The sequence below is a fragment of the Nannobrachium achirus genome (genome assembly GCF_963921795.1).
Source record: "Nannobrachium achirus genome assembly, chromosome: 19".
NCBI lineage: Eukaryota > Metazoa > Chordata > Actinopteri > Myctophiformes > Myctophidae > Nannobrachium > Nannobrachium achirus.
The window spans coordinates 41,102,567-41,123,221 of NC_137826.1; the positions used below are offsets into that span (position 1 = coordinate 41,102,567).

Here is a 20,655-nt window from a genome sequence, read left to right on the forward strand (position 1 = left end):
TCATCGCACGCACGCACGCACGCACGCACGCACGCACACACACACACACACACACACACACACACACACACACACACACACACACACCCCTGCATTTTTAGTTTTGAGGTTCTCTACTTGTTCTTCAGCTTAGTAGGAACCTAAAAGTGGTTCCCCTACAGTTAGGCTACAAGCCAAAGAACCAATTTGATTGCCATTTAGCACTGTTTGTTTTTAGAGTGGCCATGTGGCCCTTCAGTGTAGCTGATACTTTATTGCTTTAAGGAGAAAAAAGCTGATGAATGCACCGTCGGCCGGTGTCACTGAGCCTGATAGATAAACAAAAACTTCCAGGATTGCAGGGAAATACGGTAGACAATCCCCCAGGGAGTGTATCAAGTGTGTTGGGTATCATCTGCATTCTGCATGTACAGTGAGCTTTGCCTCCAACCAAACGCGATGCCACTGGTGGTGAAACCTTTGGAATGTCCCTCCCATTCTGAACCCATACAGCAGCATCCTTCCAGTCAAGCCTTGTATGATACTGACAAATAATACAATACTCATGCCTCCTCCTCCACCTACTTTACATCTAACCCCCACCACCAACAACAACATAATAATAACAAGAATTGACACAGTCAATATATAAGCTGGTCAGATGAAAAAAAAATGTTTTTTGAAAAAAAAAAAAAAAAAATGTTTTTTGAAAAAAAAAAGTTTTGGAAAAAAATGTTTTTTGGAAAAAAAAAGTTTTGAAAAAACTCGGGCGTGCTCAAACAACAGTAATAACTGCGTATTACCTTACTGTACTTTACTGTACTGTATACTGTACCTCACTGTACTGTACTGTACATATTCTGTGTTCTATATCTATGAAGTCTGTGTTCTAGATCTATGAATTTTGTCACTCCCCCCCCCCCCCGTGTGTGTGTGTGTGTGTGTGTGTGTGTGTGTGTGTGTGTGTGTGTGTGTGTGTGTGTGTGTGTGTGTGTGTGTGTGTGTGTGTGACTTTTACTTATAACTGAGTACATCTACAGTGCAGTATTGATACTTTTAAGATACTTTTAAAAAAGCAAGTGTAAAACATTTGAGTACTTTTTCCAACAGCTACTTTCCCCCATAGCCTGGAGGACTCCTGCTAAGTTTACAGTTGCCATATAGCCTATTACTCTATAAATCTATCTGTGATGTCTGATTTTACTAAAACTAGCATGCTTATTAGGCAGTAGTGGGAAAAGTACTCGCATTCTTTACTTAAGTATCATACAAGTGGAAGACTTGTATTCAAAATTTACTTGAGTACAAGTATAAAAAGTATTTGTATTGAAATGTACCAAAAGCAGAAAGTACGCATTATGCAGAACTTAATGTAACCAAGGTGTTCAAATAAGTGTATTGATTGTAGGCATTTTCCAAAATATTGTGGTATTTCACTGCTACATATCGTTCTAAATATATGCTTTCTTGTCATTTAGTACAATGAATGTGTTACCGTGTCTCTAGAAATGTGCTCATTATTTGTGAAGATACTAACTGTAATTCTCAAAGACTCGCATTGGTTCATTCAGCACATCGTTTTTGCTCTGTTTCATTTGATATTAAAATGCAACTCGAATTAATCTACTGTGTGGACACTGATCAGATGACAGGAAGAAGCAGCTCATCAATGAATGTACTTTGTGTTGCTTTTGTAAATTGTGTAGGGTACGATATTTTCATGACTTCACACCAAAGCCCATATCATGGTCATAGAGTTAAATCATTGACAACTTGCATACTCGTTCAGTTCATATGTTAATGCAGATGGTATGCAGATGGTGTGACACATCACCTACTACAGCCTACAACGATGCCCAGGGCAACACTGCATATTGTCTATAAATGGCTCACAGTTTAAATAACGTACGGTTTATTTGGACAATCATCTGTAACAGATGAAGTATAATTAAATACGACGTGATTAACGTTTGTTTGACATCCTCATCACAATTACATTGGATGCATCGCGTTGATTAAAGTGAATGGCTGCTATAGTTTTGCTAGTTTTCATCACCTAATCACCTTCCTTTCATAACCTAATCTCTACGTTTAGAATTGAAAGAAGAAAAATAATGTTAATGTTAGTATGAAGCTAATTATAAAGCTTAAATGGATGATGATGTCAACAATGACTTGTGAAAATCAAAGAATGATAGCCGATCTACAAGCAATCATACAAACATTTTGTACTTTGATGCCAATACTTTTGTACTTTTACTCAAGTATAGACCTCTCTTTTCTTCTGTTTCATTTATCACAAGCAGGCTGGCCACAGGCACCGCCTCAGTGTGAAGGAATGGTGCTCCCTGCTGGACAAAATATGTCATTACAGCAGTACAGATCTGGAGGGCCTGGCCAATGGATCATGAGCTCGGTGACCATGTGACATGGACAGCCAATCGGCAAATAGGTCCCCTAGGTCCCCTGAATGTCTCAGGACAATGTAATCTGTTTAAAGAGCTGGTCCTGCTGACCAGCTAATAATCATTTACAATACATTTACTTACTTTTTGTCACTGTACATTTTCACATTTGTCCTCTGCATTTACCCATCCCAACTATTAAGTGGCAAACATGAGAAGTTTGAGAAGGGTTAACCCTTATAAATAATCTAAAAACGAAATATCAGTTTCAGTTTGTACTATTATGTGGATATAAGGAAAAGAAAGAAAGAAAGAAAGAAAGAAAGAAAGAAAGAAAGAAAGAAAGAAAGAAAGAAAGAAAGAAAGAAAGAAAGAAAGAAAGAAAGAAATTCCTATGCACACAGATGATCCAGGATAAAACCACTATCCATCCTGTTTGAGCAGAATAATCCTAATGTTCTCAGAGACAGATGGGACAGTCTTTCAGAGGAGCAGCAGGGAGAGAGACTACTACATTTCAGCAGCAGGACCCAGACTTCCAAATCCCATATATGGCATTTCCCTTTAGAAGTGGAGGGGGAGAGGGGAGAGGGGGGGGTAGGAATGATGCAGGATATTCTCACAGGATGTGATAGCTGCTGGGTCCAGGGGCAACAACTGCACAATGTGGAGGGAAGAGTCAGCTGTGAGGAGAGAGAGAGAGAGAGAGAGAGAGAGAGAGAGAGAGAGAGAGAGAGAGAGAGCTCTGGGAGTATTTTTGGGTCGCTTGTTTGCTTGTGCGCGCTGTTTGAGTGGGCTGCGAGGATGAGAGATCAACATGGTCCGAAGGCTCTCCACATAGAAGTACTCAACTAAAAGTGAGGTAAATATACTGTATGGGTCATCTACTTAAATGGTGCTCTAGGATTGTGCTTGCTTTTTGGGGGGTGGGTTAAGTGGAATGTGTGTTGGAAGTATTGGTGGTTTCTCTGTCATGAAATAGTAGCTGTTAATGATTACCAATCAGATCTAAAACTTTGGGCTTGCATAAAAGTGGTACAGTATAGTATAGGTGTCAGGACAGAACTATCATAATCTCTCAACACCTTCTCCTTATTTTCTTCAACATCTATGTTGAATTACCACAGCTCATTGTGACCTAACATTGGTGACACTTTTCATGAACACATTCCTAGCAGTGTGCACACAAGCTTTATAACAGGAACGTTCTTTAATACTCCTTCAGCCTTTATTAGGTGTCGATGTCATACCTTACAATTTAAATCGCAGTGGATAAAGGGTGGATGACTTTATAAAGTCAAACAGATAAGTTTGAAAAGTAATGCTTCTGGTTTAGCCTTGGAAGTTGTGTACTGTGAAGCTGCTTTTCAGGCATTTTATGATTATTGCGCCACACATTTTCAGGTGTTTCTCATCATCCTCTACAAACCAAATTTTCCATGCCCAATATTTGTTCAAAATGATCATTGCAGAGCCACTTACTCTCTCTCTCCGTCCTCTCGAATCTAATCTGACAGCAGCACGAAAGCAGAATTTGTTATACAGCTAAAGGCACCACTATATAGTCCTTCTAATTTTGGTAATGGATCAGTGATTTCTCCAGCTGTGCCACAGACCTTCCACAGAGCATGACAACATGCTTACACTGTCACAGTAATTACTGAAGGTCTTGCTTAAGACAGGAGACCAGATGAGCCGTCAGTACAATCTTTCACGGGTTTAAAGAAGACACATGGACTTCATCCAGCTGCCTCATTGTGATACTGTACACCTGATGAGACCCATATCTATGAAATCCCCCGGCCAATGACTCTGCTTACCCTTTGTCCTTCAGGGGTAAACATTTCAACATTTTAGGAGGAAGTTGAGGAAAAACGTGCCTACGAAATAACAGGTGGCAGTGGCAAGATCATATATATACCATACACGCTGGATCTCAAAAGGTCTTACCGCAAGCTTTCACACTGGCTTCATTCACTGCATTATTGACCAAAATCTGCTTGGATTTGACTTACAGCCGTGAGCTTTTGTAAGCTTAGACCATCTTTCCTTGGGAGTATGATACACGTAGCATGATGGAGGGCAATGCCACGGAAAACAATGACCAAAAGAATTCCCCCCTATTGTATTTCAGGGCATGCACAGCATTGTCATAGGTCAGTCACGGTGTCACACTCTAGGTAGGACTACTTCCCTCTTCCTTCCCTTCGCAAGCCTTTCACATCACCTTCAGCACACTTCCTGCATTCATGAGCTCTACACAATTTCATTTTTTAGACTCTTCTGGCCTCCAGCACCATGGCAGCTTTCCAACTGCTGCTCCCGGTTCTTGTCAGCTATGTGACAGCATCCTTGCATCGCAGTGCACGCCAGCTCTCTCCATGCCAAGTTGTAAGTAGAGTTGAACTTCACTTGCAAAAGTGTCTCATGTAATGTGGTGTGTGATATTCCACAGAGTAGCTTGTGTTTGTACAGAGAGATACATTGTGTAACTGTATAATGGTGAACAAAAATTAGTCAAGACAGTCTGAGAAAGAATGTACTGTTCATCAACGTACCGTTGACATTCAGTGTCCAATTACTTTAGGTATTTTCTAAGTGAGATTTCAGGTATATATTTCAAATGAGAAATGATATTTCAAATCCTGTTCCTCTCAACACAGACCTGAACGGGATTTAAAATGGAACCAGTTAAATGACTTTGTTCTCAGTATAACTTAATAATACCTAAAGTGTGTTTATCCCTGGGAGGTGGGGTGAATTTAAGGCACACATAGATTAGCCTCTTGCCATTTAGCCATTTGTCTTTTCTGTTTTCCAAAACAAAATTTGTAAAATATATAGGACGACACTAGTAACTATAGCATTATAGTTCAACACCATGAGGAATGCTTGTTTACATTGAGAACCTCATATAAGGTTGTTCATGGCCCAGATACTGTGGAATGCCACTGACTTCAGATACCACAAGTATGCCAAGAACCTAAGTGTACTTGACTTGAGGACGAGAGAGAGAGAGAGAGAGAGAGAGAGTCAGTTTTATGAGCTGTTTTAAGAGAAAGGGTCTCTGTCCATATGGTTTCAATTATAAGCAACACTAATAAGTTGTGTGTTTGAAACAGTTATGGAAAAAGTAAAACAACACTGTTGTAAAACTCTCTTGTATAAATAAAACAGCAGTGATGTCACAACAAATAGGGTTGGGGTCAATTCATTTTCAATTAATTTCTTTGTTTCTTACAAATATTTATGATATCTTGAATTGAATCACTTGTTATACAAAATCAATTAATACATTCCAAACTGAACGATTGACGCTATAATGTCTCTAACTCTGGCTGAAACAGAGAAAGACCCCACAACAAGCCTCACATTATTCCGGCTGGCTGCCAAGAAACATACTGTAGATACACTGACTCTCCACATAGGCTTTAAAACATTTGGCCTGTAATATGTCTTAGTCAAGTCGTTTGGAAGTGTGCCGAGATAATCAGACTTGTGTGTTTGTCTTTCTTTGCTCACAGGTCCAGATGGATGCGTTTTGCAGTGACCTTAACCTCAGAACGGCACCGTCCAATCTTCCTCATAGTATACAAACGCTGGACCTATCACGTAACATGCTGCAAAACCTGACTGAAGAAACCCTTGCGTTCCACACTGGCATCCGTCATCTAAATCTCCATTCTAACAAGATCCAGTTCATCCAGCCTGGCTTGTTCAAAGACATGGTGAATCTAAAAGTACTGGATTTGTCCAGGAATCACCTAGCTGTTTTTGCTCTGTCAAAAAACAACATTGGGCCCCTCACGGCCGTGGAGACACTCGATCTTTCAAACAATGGGTTGTATACGGGGATGACCGACTATTTGATAAGCCAGTCTCCCTCGCTGGTAAATCTTTCTCTGAATGGAAATAGCATCACCAAAGTAGCCAAGGGAAGCTTTTGTGGATCCTTATTCTTGAGGAACGTCAACCTCCATAATAATGTCATATTGGACATTGAGGACGGTGCGTTCGACGCGTTAGCATATCTGACCGAACTGGATCTGTCAAAGAACTCTATCACTTGCATCACCGATTTCAATCTCGCTCAGTTAAAGGTGCTCAATCTTAGTAAGAACAGCATGGAGGTATTTCAAACGGAAGACTCCGACGTAACCTATGAGCTCCTCTACCTTGACCTTAGTCAAAACAAAATGTCTTATTTTCCTCTAATTCCACGAAGGAACAAAGTTGTGTACCTCAATGTGTCACGGAACCAGGTGCAGAGTGTCGATCGAACAGGACCTGAGGAGGAATTGGAGAACTTCGGCGACACATGTTTAGCTCACAATCCATCCGGCATGAGCTCAAGATACCAGGACTTCTCCCAGCTGAAGTACCTCGACATGAGCTACAACCAGATCAGCAGCATACCACAGTCTTTCTTCTGCACCATGGTATCCCTCGAGGTCCTGAATGTAAGCAATAACTGCATGGGGTCACTTTCTGTGCACCGTGAGAGCCCTCTGCACGCACTGAAAATCCTAGATCTCAGCCACAACGCTCTACAGAACGTGTCCTTTGCGGAAAACACACTCAGGTCCCTCGAAGAGCTCTATTTACAAGGAAACGCCCTCCACACCATGGACCCGCTGACATTCCAGAGACTCCCCAGCATCAGATCCCTGCATCTGCAGCAGAATGATCTGAGCATCTGCATGCCACCTCTGGAAGACCGCGAGGGCCGGCACCATCCACCCGGTTGTTCATCGTTTTCCTCCATCGCCACGTTGCACACCCTATACCTCTCCGGAAACAACCTGATGGTCGTCCCCGAGTACGCGTTTCAGAACACTCCTCTGAGGCTACTGGACCTGTCCTTGAACCCGGGCCTGGAGATCCACCAGCACTCCCTCGGCGGCCTCGAGAACTCCCTGGCTGGCCTCCTGCTGAGGGAGAACAACATATCCACGCTGAACGTAGACCTGTCCTCCCTGAGCGGCCTGAAGTTCGTGGACCTGTCCGCCAACGGGCTGACCACCCTGCCCGCGTGGAACAGGGAGTCGTCCATCGAGTCGCTGAACCTGCGGAACAACAACCTGGTCACGCTGGAGTACGACACGGTGCTGGTGCTGGAGCGCTCGCTCAAGACGCTCTACGTGGGCTCCAACCCGCTCCGCTGCTGCAGCAACCTGCGCTTCCTCCACATGGTGCAGCAGCGCTCGGCCGTGGTGGTGCCGGACATCGACACGGTGACCTGCGTCCACCTGGAGGACTCCGAGCCCGTCAACATAGAGCAGGTGACGCAGGAGATGTGCCACGCGCTGGACAGCAGGAGCGTGAGCGTCATCATCGTTGTGGTGGTGGCGCTGGTGCTGGTGGCGGTTCTGGTGCTGCTGTCGAAGCTGTGTCACCCGAGGAGACCCAAGCGCAACAACACCTTCAACGCCTAGCGAGCTGCGTGTCCTCGTCACGACTGCGGGAATGAGCTGGAGGCCTAGAGACTGACTGGATGTTATTTATGGTCTTATGGCGAGTTTCAGCGGTCCAATAGGCAGTGGCGTGATATGAATTTTAGAAGTGTGGGTCCTCTAAATTCATGACGTCATGCGTGCACGCTGTTTTTATTGTTAATTAGTGTGTGCATAAAACTGCATATGAGGCGCGCGTGCGTGCAGCAAAATAAGTGGGCTCGCCGAGCCCACGCAAGCCCATGGCATCTCACCCCTGCCAATAGGAGAATGTATTGTGTTTTTTGCTGCGTTGAAACACATTTGAACAATACACACACACAAAACACTAACAGGTGGTGAATCTAAATTATTCATGAAGCAAGAATGATCAATAATGCTATATTAATGTTTTGATGACTTGGGAGTCATGTTGTGACTTAGTGACTGTGCACATGCAGTGTCCAAGGGAATCATTATAATCTATTTTTGCACATAAGCAAGGTGTCCTTTTTTTTTTACAAACATAATTTGCACTTTAATATTTTGTGTGTACTGTACATTCCTTTTGATGGTGGTTTAGATACACAGTAGACTATGTAAATAAAATACTACTACTGTACATCAGTCTTCAGGGGAGTTGTGTTTGTATATATTATACTTGTATGTTCATACAAGGCAAGACCATTTATTTATACAGCAACCTTCATACATGCATCCAGGATATTTAAAGTTCTTTAGGCTACAAATAAAATAAAATAAAAATATATAATACATGCAATTAAAATAAGAGTATATAAATCATGGGGTGGAGTAAGCAATGTTAAATAAATAGGTTTTTAACTTGCATTTAAAAACGGCTATGGTTGGTCTGATGTAACATGGAATATTGTTCCAGGTTTGTGGTGAAAGGCTGCTTCACCATTGAACAATTAGCAGGCCAGCCCCAGATGACCTAATGGTTCTACAGGGTTCATATGGCCCAGAGCCACAGAGACGTTTATAGACAAGGATGCAGGGTATATATTTCCCTTCAAATTTAGCACTTGAAATAAATAAGACATTGAACATCAGCACATAAGTAGAAGCAAAGGTTGTTGGTCCCCCCCGGCCACGTCCCCCCATGCTGAACATGAAATAGCCAACATATGACAAATATCTTGATGGAATATCCTGTTCTCAGCATTCAGTTTCCATATAACAAACTCAATAACAACACTCACTTATGCTTTGTCTTCTGATGATAACATTGTAGACTATAATGTTTGAAAAGTTAAGCAATTTCCTTCAACATTAATACTACAGAAAATGTATGATACATTTTTGCAATCGCCTAATCATAACATGTTGGGTTTTTATTCTAGCTCACGACTTACTGTAGGTTCCCGGACAAACCCTCGGTCATCGTGCCTGCTTTCTTGCTTCTATATTAACTGTTTTAAGAAACGACATATTGAAAGATTAATAACATTAACCGCTTAATTATATACTTTATTGTAGGCCACAATTGTCCACGAAAATATTCGATCTACAAGCTCACGACGCTTTGCACTGCGTCACATTGTGAGCTTGCAGATATGCAATATTCACTATTTTGAATGGGGCCACGAATTTGAAAGTGTTTAAGATTCACTTATTCATCAGTTCCATAATGTGCAGCATTGTTTTACAAATCTTCACGAATCTACATGACTTATATTCTTGTCACAATCAAGGTCCATTGTTCAGAGATGTAGACCTATAGTTACAGTATGGTACCTGAACTATTCATGTTTAAAGCTTGCTGGCTATTATTGTATATGGTCAGTTGGTGCACCTTTTAATACAAGGACGTGGAAGCCAATATTTGTGACCGTAGGTCGCATTTACTATGAAGAACCTGAAGCTCATGTGTGTCAGTCAGTCAGTCCCTCAGTCAGTCACGCCTCATGTCACCCTCCATATATGGCCAAGACAGAATTAATTTGCAAGTGTGACTCGCGTCACGGCAACCACACTTGCAAATGAATTCTGTCCTTGTGCCTTTTGTGCCCATATATGGAGATCCCTGATGTCATCAATATTAGGCCCATAAGTGGGAATGCCCAGATATGGACATATTGTGTCAGTCTTATGATAACCAGTGTAGTTGTCGCGACGCGAGTCCCACTTGCAAATTAATTACGTAATTGTCCCTTCTATGCCCATATGGTGATCCCTGATGTCATCAATATTATATCTGGGAATGCCCATATCCGGACATATTGTGTCGGTCTCTGTTGTTTCTCGCCCTTAGTGCGTCTTACTGGTAATGTTAAATAAACAGGCACTCAAATATTCCTCAGAATCGAACATCATCTCGATGTATGAAATGAGGGCCTCTTTCCCCTCTGTGACTAAAGTCCTCCATTTCCCCATCTCTTCTAGACAATAACAAAACACTTAGTCCGGAGGAGGGTGGTGCAGGAAGTTGATGATTGGAGTCATGTTTTATGTCCAAATGGGAGAATGCCCCTAAATGCCCCCTGTGGAAGAGGAAGGGACATGGGTGGGACACACCACACTCCATCAGGAAAAACTTTCTCCTGTCAGTAATATTATGCAAAAGGAGGAAACACTTTATTTTCTGTGGAAAAGTGGAAAGTCTGTTGTTTAGATTTTCTTAAGAGGATTTTACACATGCCACATGTAAACAGCTCCCCGACAAGCTTTGAAACACACTATCTGTAAAGTAAATGAAGTGTCATTTTTGGGAGGGGTGATATTGATGACCTTCTTTCTTTCTTTTTTGCATACAATTTCTTCTGACTGACCTTGAAATCCAGTTACTTGGTGTGATGTCTGTTTGCATATGGTAGCAGTACATTAATACAGATACATACAAATAAATAATACATGAATATAAGCATTTACATTTCATGCTACACTATTATTGTAACCAGAATCTGTTTGTATTGTTTTCTCTGAAGGAAGACATTTTCTTTTAATTGAATCAAGACAAATCTTGATCTTAACAGCCTTTGTGGTTCCATTTAAACAGTAAAATTGAAATTAACAGTGAGGATTTTACTGTGTACAAGACAAGACATTGACAAGAAACTGTCAGCAGACTATGAATTCTTTACTGGCTCACTCAAGTAACAGATAAACATGTAGATTAGACTAGTGTTTCTCAGCTTCATGATCCAAACACGGGCCATAAGTCGTTCTCACAGGATCACACAGACTAAAGAACATAAAACTATTTTGATCATTCAACACGTACAAATCTTGCAGAGAGAAAACAAAACTCTAGTTCACATCCTCCCTTCCTTTCCGTCTGCAACGAATTACTAAATCTGATAATGCAAACAAGTTATGCAATAGACAGTTGTTTGCCGTAATCACCTCTATTTGCAGAAACTCTATATGTCACAACCCCTGACAGTGACAGTGAAAAACTATTTATTTACTCTATCAGACGCCCCCCCCCCCCCCCCCCCCCCCCCCCCTCCTCCTCCTCCTCCTATACAAACCTATTGTAACTTCAAACTCAATTTGAAATATGATAGATTCATTGAAAACAAACTGGTGACTGAGATTGTCCTTCTAATATGTGAGGGGCTGTATTTTTTTCAATTCGTTTTTTTCTTTGTTTGAATGTTAAATATGCGGTATATCGCATGTAGATGGACAGGAATGGATTGAGATGCATGCACTCAGTGTCAATCTAAAATCATATTAATTGGATATATGCATATTAATATGCATAAAATAACTGAATTTGAGGTTAAATATGAACACTAGGGGCAATTACCACCCCCTGGGAGTGGGACCCCAAATGCAGGAGAGGCGAGATCCCCCAGCGACCTTGAGTCCAAATGAGTCCAAGTAGCTACAGTTGCAACTCAGGTCTGTTTTACTAGAGGGTTTAAGTTTAAGTTAATATCAATACCACCACTATGTAGAAATACTGTGCGTCTAAAATGATAAAGGGGTATTTTTTTTCTTCCATGTCTCTGTGGCTCAAGAGATAAATCAGGGGTTTATAAACCTTTAGTGTTCAAAGCTTCCATAGAAACTGTCCATCTACATTCTAAAAGAATATGATAAAGTATTACATTCTCAGGTCAGCTGTAACATCCATGCCAGTGTGGCTCCACATATAAATCAAGGGATTATATACCGAAGGTTCTAGGTTGAGGTTCAAAACTCAAACAGAACTGCAGTAACAGCTCAAACAGCTATTAAAACAAACTGATAGTGTCCTGGAGTTAACATGTGACCATCACACAAAATAAAACATCTTCCTGGAGCTAACATGTGACCACCACATAATCCTGTTATTAACCATTTGAACCCCAGCATCCATATTCTGGGGGGAACATTAGGCAAAAATAGCAGATCTACAAGCTCACAACGCGTTGATGCAACGGAGAAGAGTGTCAGCCCCGCTGATCCCTCACGGCTGCAGAGACAAGCTCTCTGTGAATCACAACCAGTGGTCATCAATATGTCCGTACATGGACCAATGTGTCCGTGGAAAAGACTTGGTCTTGTCCATAACAAAATTTAGATTTTATTTTTTACACACCATTATAATGTTCTTATTTTGATCATAATATCCAATTACTAAATGTCAAGTCTCCAGGTTTTCTTGTATGACACTGATTTACTTTCACACTACGGCACATCTCAGTTACAGACCTTATGGTTATGGTCATTCAGGGCTATCTCATTATGTGTTTCTGGTAATAATTATTATTGTCCCCTCATTTTGGATGTCCATGGCAAAAATGGAATTTTGACAAAAATGTCCAATGCAAGCCAGCATGACGCTGACCCCTGATCACGACGAGTGGAGCTGCACAGTGTGCACGTGTGTGTGTGTGTGTGTGTGTGTGTGTGTGTGTGTGTGTGTGTGCGCGCGTGTTGTAACTGATGTAGCTATAGGCAGAGATCAATAAGTCATAGGAACACACGCCCATAGCCTACATAACTCAAAGAATGCTAATACCTTTGATTGTGCACATCCATAGGTATAGACTAGTATTGATTTCTGATTCAGTATCATGATCAGAAATCAAAACTCAAAAAAATAAAATAAAAAAATAAATCGTTACACGTTATCTCTGGAGTCATGTGATCAAGATTCAGATTTTTCTGATTCCATTCCATCCATACTATGACTGCCTTCCAAAGTTTGCAGGCCCTGGGTAGAGGCAACCCAGCCTAAATAAATATTGTTATAACCGATGATCTCTTTTTGTCTACACTTTGTTTTTAGTGCTCATTATAAACTAATACTTCTCTGTTAGCTTCTGCAACAGGGGGATAAGAGATAGGCCTAAGTGCTAGTTTAATACAGTACACGTATCTTTGTGAAACAAAATACCTTGTTCGGTGGGAGGTGAAGAGAAATGTTAACTGCTCTTGCTCAAGTAAGTAGCTATGAAGCTATCTGTCTCATTTTGTCCTGTTGGATTTGAGGGCTGGTTTGAATTGATTCCAGCTGTCTGCTAATTGGACAAAACCCCATGTGGGCTCGTCTTGTAAAAGAAAAGAAAAAAGATTGTCATGGATATGGGATAGAGCCAGGGACGTGCTGGCCATTGGGAAAAGCGGGACAACTCCCGAACGGCCGGTTCATTTCCGGCCGGTCCAGGCCGGCCATTAGGAAAAAAATAAAAATAAAATATCGGCCTTCGTTCCAAGTAAATCGTCACTGTCGGGCAGAAACCTCGTATCTCCAAGTTTCAAATGTATACATTTTTTCGCAAAGCAAAGCCCTAGTTCATCATACAAGGCCGTTGCACAAAAGTAGTGAAAACAGCAGATCTACAAGCACACAACGCCGCGCACCGCGTTGCGAGATCGGCTGTTTTCACTAGTTTAAATCATTTTTAAAATGATAAATACAAAACAAACGGTTTTGGACAAACAAGGTTTCCACGCGAAAACAACAAAATATTTAAAAAAAAATTAAAAAAATGAGGGCCTCTCCAACTCTTTTTCCCAGGCTGAATCAGGGGCCCAGCATGTCCCTGGATAGAGCCATATGCACTGAGAAAGGTCTATAATAACTAAGGATCTTTTGGATCTTTGCAGGAGGGCCCTTTGCCTTGAAGCCACTTTTTCCTTGTTGCCACTATGAGCAAATTCATTACTTTACAGTTTGTACATTTTTACTGGACTTTTTTTGTACATTGTTGTTACTGGACTTTTACTTGTAACAGAGTATTTCTAGATTGCAGTATTGATACTTACTTAAAATGGGAGTACTTTTTCTACCACTGCTCTGTTGTTGCCCGACTACCTTAACCTTACACTTTGCAAACAACTCTGGCAATATAAGAGAGCATCAGCTCTAAAACATCTCAACTATCAATATATTGTAGTGATACCATTTACAATTTGCTTGAGCAGTGGTGTAAAGTAGCATAACATTACAAGTATTCTCAAGTACAGTACTTGAGTATACAAGGCTACATTTACTTACTCGAGTATTTCACATTTTCTGTACTTTTACTTCTACTCCACTAACCCTAACTCTCAGAGGCAAATATTGTACTTTTACTCCACCACAATTATTTGAAAACTTTACTAATTTGTTACTTATTGGATTATTATTATTACAAAACACACTACTTAAGTCCTACATTTTGGCCATTTGAAATTCGATCTATTTGAAAACTCTGTTCATTCTGCATAATTTTACTTTTGGTACTTTTAAGTACACCTTGATACCAATGCTTTTGTACTTTTACTCAAGTACATTTCTAATTTCCGGACTTGGACTTGTATTTCTACATTGCGGTATTGATACCTTTACTTAAAAGTAAAACATTTGAGTACATTTTCCACCACCGGTAGACGGTGCATGTCAATATAAACGTGGGTATATGTGACGAGTATATTGGTCACAGGAAATACCTTAGGAAGTGCTAGCGGACCACACTGGGGGATCGCTACAGGGAGGGTTGATTTATTTTTCCTTCCATGGCATTACCTCCCCAAAATAAACCAGACAATAGTGGACCTTCTCTCCCCTGTGGAGTGGAGCTGAGAGGACTCCAGCCCTGAAGGGTCTTCCATTACAGTTTGAGGTTTTGAAGTACAAATTTAACATAAACTTACGGACAAACTAAACGAATCCATAATCTGAAGAAACAACTTTATTCAAATATTTTTGTGAGGTATTAACATACTGCCCAGTCTAGACATAATAGCTACAGTTTTCAAATAGAACTCTTGCGCTTCTTTTGGTGGAATTCCTGCCCCTTTTTCTTGTTTATGAGATGGACAGAGATAACATCACATCGGAGCACGGCAAATATTTGCGGTTGCTAATTGGAACCAGGCCTCACTTTCTTTCTAAGTTGTGTGAGCACATGTTGAGTCATCATTCTTTAATTTAGCCTTCATTTTACGCAGGATTGCGGAGATCAAGGAGCTCTTTTACAACAGACTAGAGGCCTGTGCAAGGTAGCGCTAGGACTCTTACACTTAAACTTTATTTCTTCTAAATTCAAGTTTTCTTTTTTCTGTTTTATAAGATAGCAAAGAGAGGTTATACTGCACAGGAGAGGTTCTGGGGGGGAACAGGGATTCAAGTAATTCTATCCCATACACCTAAGGGCTCAGAATTGGCCCCTGGGTCCATTTCTACACTCCCATAGGGATTTTGCAGTAAGGGATGGAATTAACTGGCTCCTTTTTTTACACCGAGTTACATTTCTGTGCAAAAAGGAGTTACAGTGTCAAGAGAGCCTACTATAGACTCTGCTGCCTGTCACGGGAGTCTGGAAGCACTCAGAACATTTCATAACACTCAGGGAAAAAAAGCACACAGTAAAATGCTTGGTGTTCATTTACCCGTTGTAACTGTGAGCGCACAAAAAAAGTGTACATTTGTACGCTCTTAGAGTGACACTAACACTGAGGATTTGACTGTGTGAAAGAGAAAGGGAGAAACAAGCAGAACAGTGACAGTTATTCTGCCCTAGTTCCAACAGCTGCTTTCAGACGCATCCATTGTAAGCAGTTTGTTACAGCAGGCTGGTCCATGCAGTGGACAGGGCCTGGGCAGTATGTCAATATTACTGTATATCCATGTCATGATATGAGACTAGAAAACACATATCGTTGTTGTGGAAACCTCACATGTCCAAAACAGTGACATTTCAGGATTCAAATGTAAAAGCGACTAAAAATAGCCGATCTACAAGCTATTTTTGCTACTTTTGAGTGACACTGTAGTATTATGAAGTAAAAACACAAAATGTTGATATATGGAGGTAAGAGGTTTCTGCCCGACAGCAACACTATGACGTCTTCATATGTGTTTCTGCTTCAAATCTGCCAATCACACAAAGCTATGGGAAAAGGAACCGGAACCGGATGATATGCCACCTTATAGAAACCCGGGACTATATTAAAGTGCCATTCACACAGTGCACTATAACTAAAGATAACTATAGCTATCATTCACCATTGTATTTTCTTTTTTAAAGGCGGTGTGAACTCTTCCATTCACTTGACTTAAAAGCTTTTTAAAACTATATTCTTTTAGTTATAGTTATTGCAACCGTCAGGTCTATGAAAACTCACATTACCCTCTTCTAGCGCCACCATGAGGTTGCTTTTTGCATGCCACTTACAGGCCAATTTGTGTATACATGCGACCTGACGGTGCTTATCTCCCAATTGGGGAGTATTACTGGTAGTTATAGTTATAGTGCTCATTGTGAATGGCCCATGTTGGGCGATTAACATGTTGAGCATGCTGAGCATTTAGTCATTTCCAGCCCCCCCATGTATAGTCCCTGTCACAGCCAACACCTAATATGTTGGTTTTGGGTGTAGACATTAGAAAACCACACGTCTCCTCCTCCTGTACACATGGAGTCATCTGTTCTCCTGACAGTGAGGACATTCGGCAGGAGGATGGTGTGTGGAGGAACACGCTATCTCTCCCAACCTGTAGGAGACACTAGTGGACCTATAGAGACCTCCCCAACTGGCTTCCCATCATCGCAAACATTATATCCACAATTTTCCAACATCCCATCGTGCATTGCGCAGAAGGCGAGCGGCATTTCCGGCGCCGCAGCCGAGCTCACAACGGTTGCATCACGCAGATACGGGAAGTAAAGTGGATATGGCATGTCTTGCTATTTCCGTCTTGGATGGCATACGTACCCGTTTCCTGTTCAAGTTTCTCATAGTTTGTTTGATTGGCTAAGCAGCAGATTTGAACTGGAAACACATGTGAAGGCATCATGGAGGTGGTCTGAAGACTCACCTCTTCAGACACTACTACTAACTACTACTAACTACTACTACTAACTACTACTACTAACTACTACTAGCCTACTACTACTAACTACTACTACTACTACTATACCCTCAATGACCATACATGTAATTTAGATAGCATTTGTTGTTTTTTTATGAATAGTTTTTACTGAATAGGTGCTTGGTCTATCTATTTTCTCTTTTCCTTTTTTTAGATGACTATTTCTATGCATTTGATGTATTGACAATGATGTATTGATGTTTTACCTTGCTTATTGTCAGTCACTCTGGATTAAAAGCGTCTGCTAAAAGCCTAAATTGTAAATTGTGGAACTTATGGAAATGTACTCCCCGAACCGAAATAAATCTGTCTCTAAAAGTGGAGTATGCATCGGCCCTAATCCCTGTGCCACCCGGACGCATTTATTTCAAGTTAACCAGACAATGTTACTATGTTGGAATAATGTATTCTGTTACTAAGGATCATTGATTCACCGGGAGATAAGATTTTGATGGAACCAGTCACATTTTCCAACCCAGACCCAAAACATTATACAAGCCACAGAGAGCTCTCATCATTCAACACATAGCAAGTTATTTAGGGCGCATCGGATCATTCAAGGACTGACCATGACATCATTAAGTATGCAATTGTTGGGAGTGGTGGTGTATGGGACACACAGAGAGAGAGAGAGAGAGAGAGAGAGAGAGAGAGAGAGAGAGAGAGAGAGAGAGAGAGAGAGAGAGAGAGAGAGAGAGAGAGAGAGAGAGGAGAGGGAGGGATGGATGAGGAAAAAATAAAAAGGACAATAAGGGACTTTGGTGTGTGGCAGTGCTAATTTCGTCTGCTAAAACTCTAACCAAAACTGTTTGTCAACTAGCCTACCTTTTTTTCACTGATGAAAACTAAAAGATAACTAAATGAAAACTAGGCTATAATGACAAACTAAGACAAATACAAACTAGACTAAAAAGCTAGGGACTAGTGGAGAAAAGATCCAGTAGAACTAAAAGACAAGACATTTTATGTTTGGTTGCGTTCGGGTGTTGCGCTCTGAAAATAGCAGATCTACAAGCTCACAACGCGTCGCACTTTAGGCATAGTTTACTGAGGATACGTTTAGGAATACCAGGCAGGGACCGTTCTACCGTTCCGCCAGATTAATGCCCGAGGCGAGCGTTCTGGTTTTCGGGCGAGACTGTGTACTATTTATTCTATTCTATTCTATTCCAAAAATGTTGTTTATCCCAGAGGGGTAGCTTCATGCGGGAGGGATATTAAAAAGAACATTTAAACCAGACATATAAGGACAAATACATAATAGACAAACATAAGACCACGTGACAGAGACGCTACAGTCCAAAACAGTAGTGTCACTGTTGTGGACTGTACTGTCTAAAACAATAACAAACAAAACAAACCATGCAGTGACCATGTAGCAGTACTTTCACCTCGCAGATATTCTCGCCCTATTCTGGGATCAACAGTGACCATTAGGTCACTTATCTGACCAAAAGGGCGACCACTGTCCCCACCTCAGCAGCACTGCTAACGTATAAAAAAAAAAAAAACCTTTCGAGTCGGGGAAAGGTTAAGGTCAATCTGGAGCTGATGACTCAGTCCAGTCGCTCATCTGTTTCAAGTCAAGAGACTGACTTACTGTAGGAGGGTTGGCTGTGATAATCTATACGTATGTTTATTGGCCTATGTGTGAGCGCATGTTTGAGTGATTGTGCCTTGCTCCGCAGTCTCCAGGCTCGAGCCGTTGGCTCTTGCTCAGCAATGTTGGCAGGATAAGAGCAGACACCATCCCATTATTCACAGGGAAGTAATCCCCCGGCGTGTCCACTCCATGCCCTGCTTTATCTCCCAGGAACACCAGAGAGGTCAGGGGTTGACTAATGACGCTCATTTCCTGCTGTGAGTTATACAAATCCAGTGAAACGTTTAATTCCACACGGAATCCCGGAATAATAAAGAAACAATCATTTAATATCTTGAGATTCGGGTACCACTCGACAGCTGCTTTAAATCCAACGTCCAAACAAGGGAGACGAGAGACATGGGTCGTAACAAAACACAAACAGGATAAATACTCAGGACAATGGAATGGTACGCAGTACGCACTCCATCTGTTGTTTATGTGAAGAGGAGGGGAGTGCTTGTTCGACTGGCTTTGAGGCGTCTCCAGGAACATGACGTCCTGAAAAAAACCCTAGTTTTGATTTGGTTTGTTGTTAAGCGGTCGGTGTGTTTTATGGGCAGTGCTGGTGGTCTGGGTGTAACGCTGTCAAGATAAACACTGCTTCTAACCCAGACTGCCCTTTGCACTGTCCACACACACACACCACTGTTGATTTAGACAGGACATTTTGATGTAGTTTTTAGTCAGTCTTTTGAATACAAAACTATTTGGTTTTTGTCGTATTTTAGTCATCTGAAATGTTCTAGTTTTAGTCTAGTTTTAGTCGACTAAATATCATATGATTTTAGTCGACTAAATCAGTGGTTCTCAACCTGTGGGCCAAATAATTTTGGGGGGTCCCCAGATGATTGGCTTAATGTGAAACACTAGAGGTTCGCGGCCCTTCGGGCCGCTCACATCTAGAGTCCACGCCCGCTTCTTTACTTTTTGGAGAAAAAAAAAAGTAAAAAAAATAATAATAAAAAAAAAAAAAAAAAAAATTTGGGGGGGAACTATTGTGGCGGAACTATTGTGGCGGAACTATTGTGGCGGAACTATTGTGGCGGAACTATTGTGGCGCAGCGCACGTTTCCGGTCGGACATATTTGACCGCCGGACGCACTTCCGGTTAAGAACTCCGTGTGCCACGTGATCAGTCCTAGCCAAGTGGTGTATACGGATGTTACTGCTGCGATTGAGGTGAAAGAGAAAAGTGGAAAGTTGTGAGCTAACTATTAGCTATTTTTGTGTGTGTGTGTGTGTGTGTGTGTGTGTGTGTGTGTGTGTGTGTGTGTGTGTGTGTGTGTGTGTGTGTGTGTGTGTGTGTGTGTGTGTGTGTGTGTTCTGGCTACGCCCCCCTCGGTTGAAATTGGATCCGCCGGTCCCATAGCTGGGAATACGAGCCAATCACCGGTCACCATGGCAACGGGGGGCCAATGATAGAGTTATGGGCGGTATTATTCCCTACGTTCTCCCTACCGTTGAGTTGAAGTTGAGTTGAAGTGGATGAGAAGTGGGCATGAATGGGCTTGGAAGTGGGATGCGGCTTTTGCTCAATTGTATATATAAGATTGTTTTCTCACTCAACAGTAAACACTGACATAGCCAATTTGGGTCCCTGGCAAACGTCTAATCTCTCTTTTGGGTCTCGACCTGAAAGGTTTAGGAACCACTGTCATAGACAGACCACTGATCTCGTCTCCCAGAGAGTAAACTGCTATGAGAACTTTTCCAGTGTATTATGACCATGAACACGGATGAAATGCAGTGAACTCTACCAGTGATCGAGTTATTCCCACAGAGCTATGGGAGCCCTAAAATCGGCGGGTAATTGCGGATATAAAGTCGCCTAAAACGGGTACTTTCCTATATTAAATCATATTAAATCGGGTATTTCGC

General features: G+C 41.5%; 1 protein-coding gene across 3 annotated transcripts; it reads left to right on the plus strand.

Moving 5' to 3' along the window:
• Positions 1-3,108: 3,108 nt before the first annotated feature.
• lrrc32 (leucine rich repeat containing 32) lies at positions 3,109-8,438 on the plus strand. 3 transcript variants are annotated; one of them, XR_013963038.1, is made up of 4 exons: positions 3,109-3,246; positions 4,662-4,775; positions 5,909-7,923; positions 8,107-8,438. XR_013963038.1 is itself a non-coding variant. In XM_080748563.1 (3 exons), exons 2-3 carry the CDS (start codon positions 4,683-4,685, stop codon positions 7,817-7,819), a joined length of 2,004 nt encoding a protein of 667 aa, XP_080604689.1. In that variant the 5' UTR covers positions 3,109-3,246; positions 4,662-4,682; the 3' UTR covers positions 7,820-8,438. The 3 variants fall into 3 exon arrangements, 2 of the variants coding, with proteins under 2 accessions (XP_080604689.1, XP_080604690.1); XM_080748563.1 differs by having other exon boundaries at positions 5,909-8,438; XM_080748564.1 differs by having other exon boundaries at positions 3,193-3,241; positions 5,909-8,438.
• Positions 8,439-20,655: the final 12,217 nt, after the last annotated feature.

Bases quoted from the DNA above. Each gene is read 5' to 3' on its own strand.
- lrrc32 (XM_080748563.1), top strand. From the start codon at position 4,683: ATGGCAGCTTTCCAACTGCTGCTCCCGGTTCTTGTCAGCTATGTGACA. The intron at 4,776-5,908 runs GTAAGTAGAGTT...CTTTGCTCACAG, and splicing joins AGCTCTCTCCATGCCAAGTT to GTCCAGATGGATGCGTTTTG.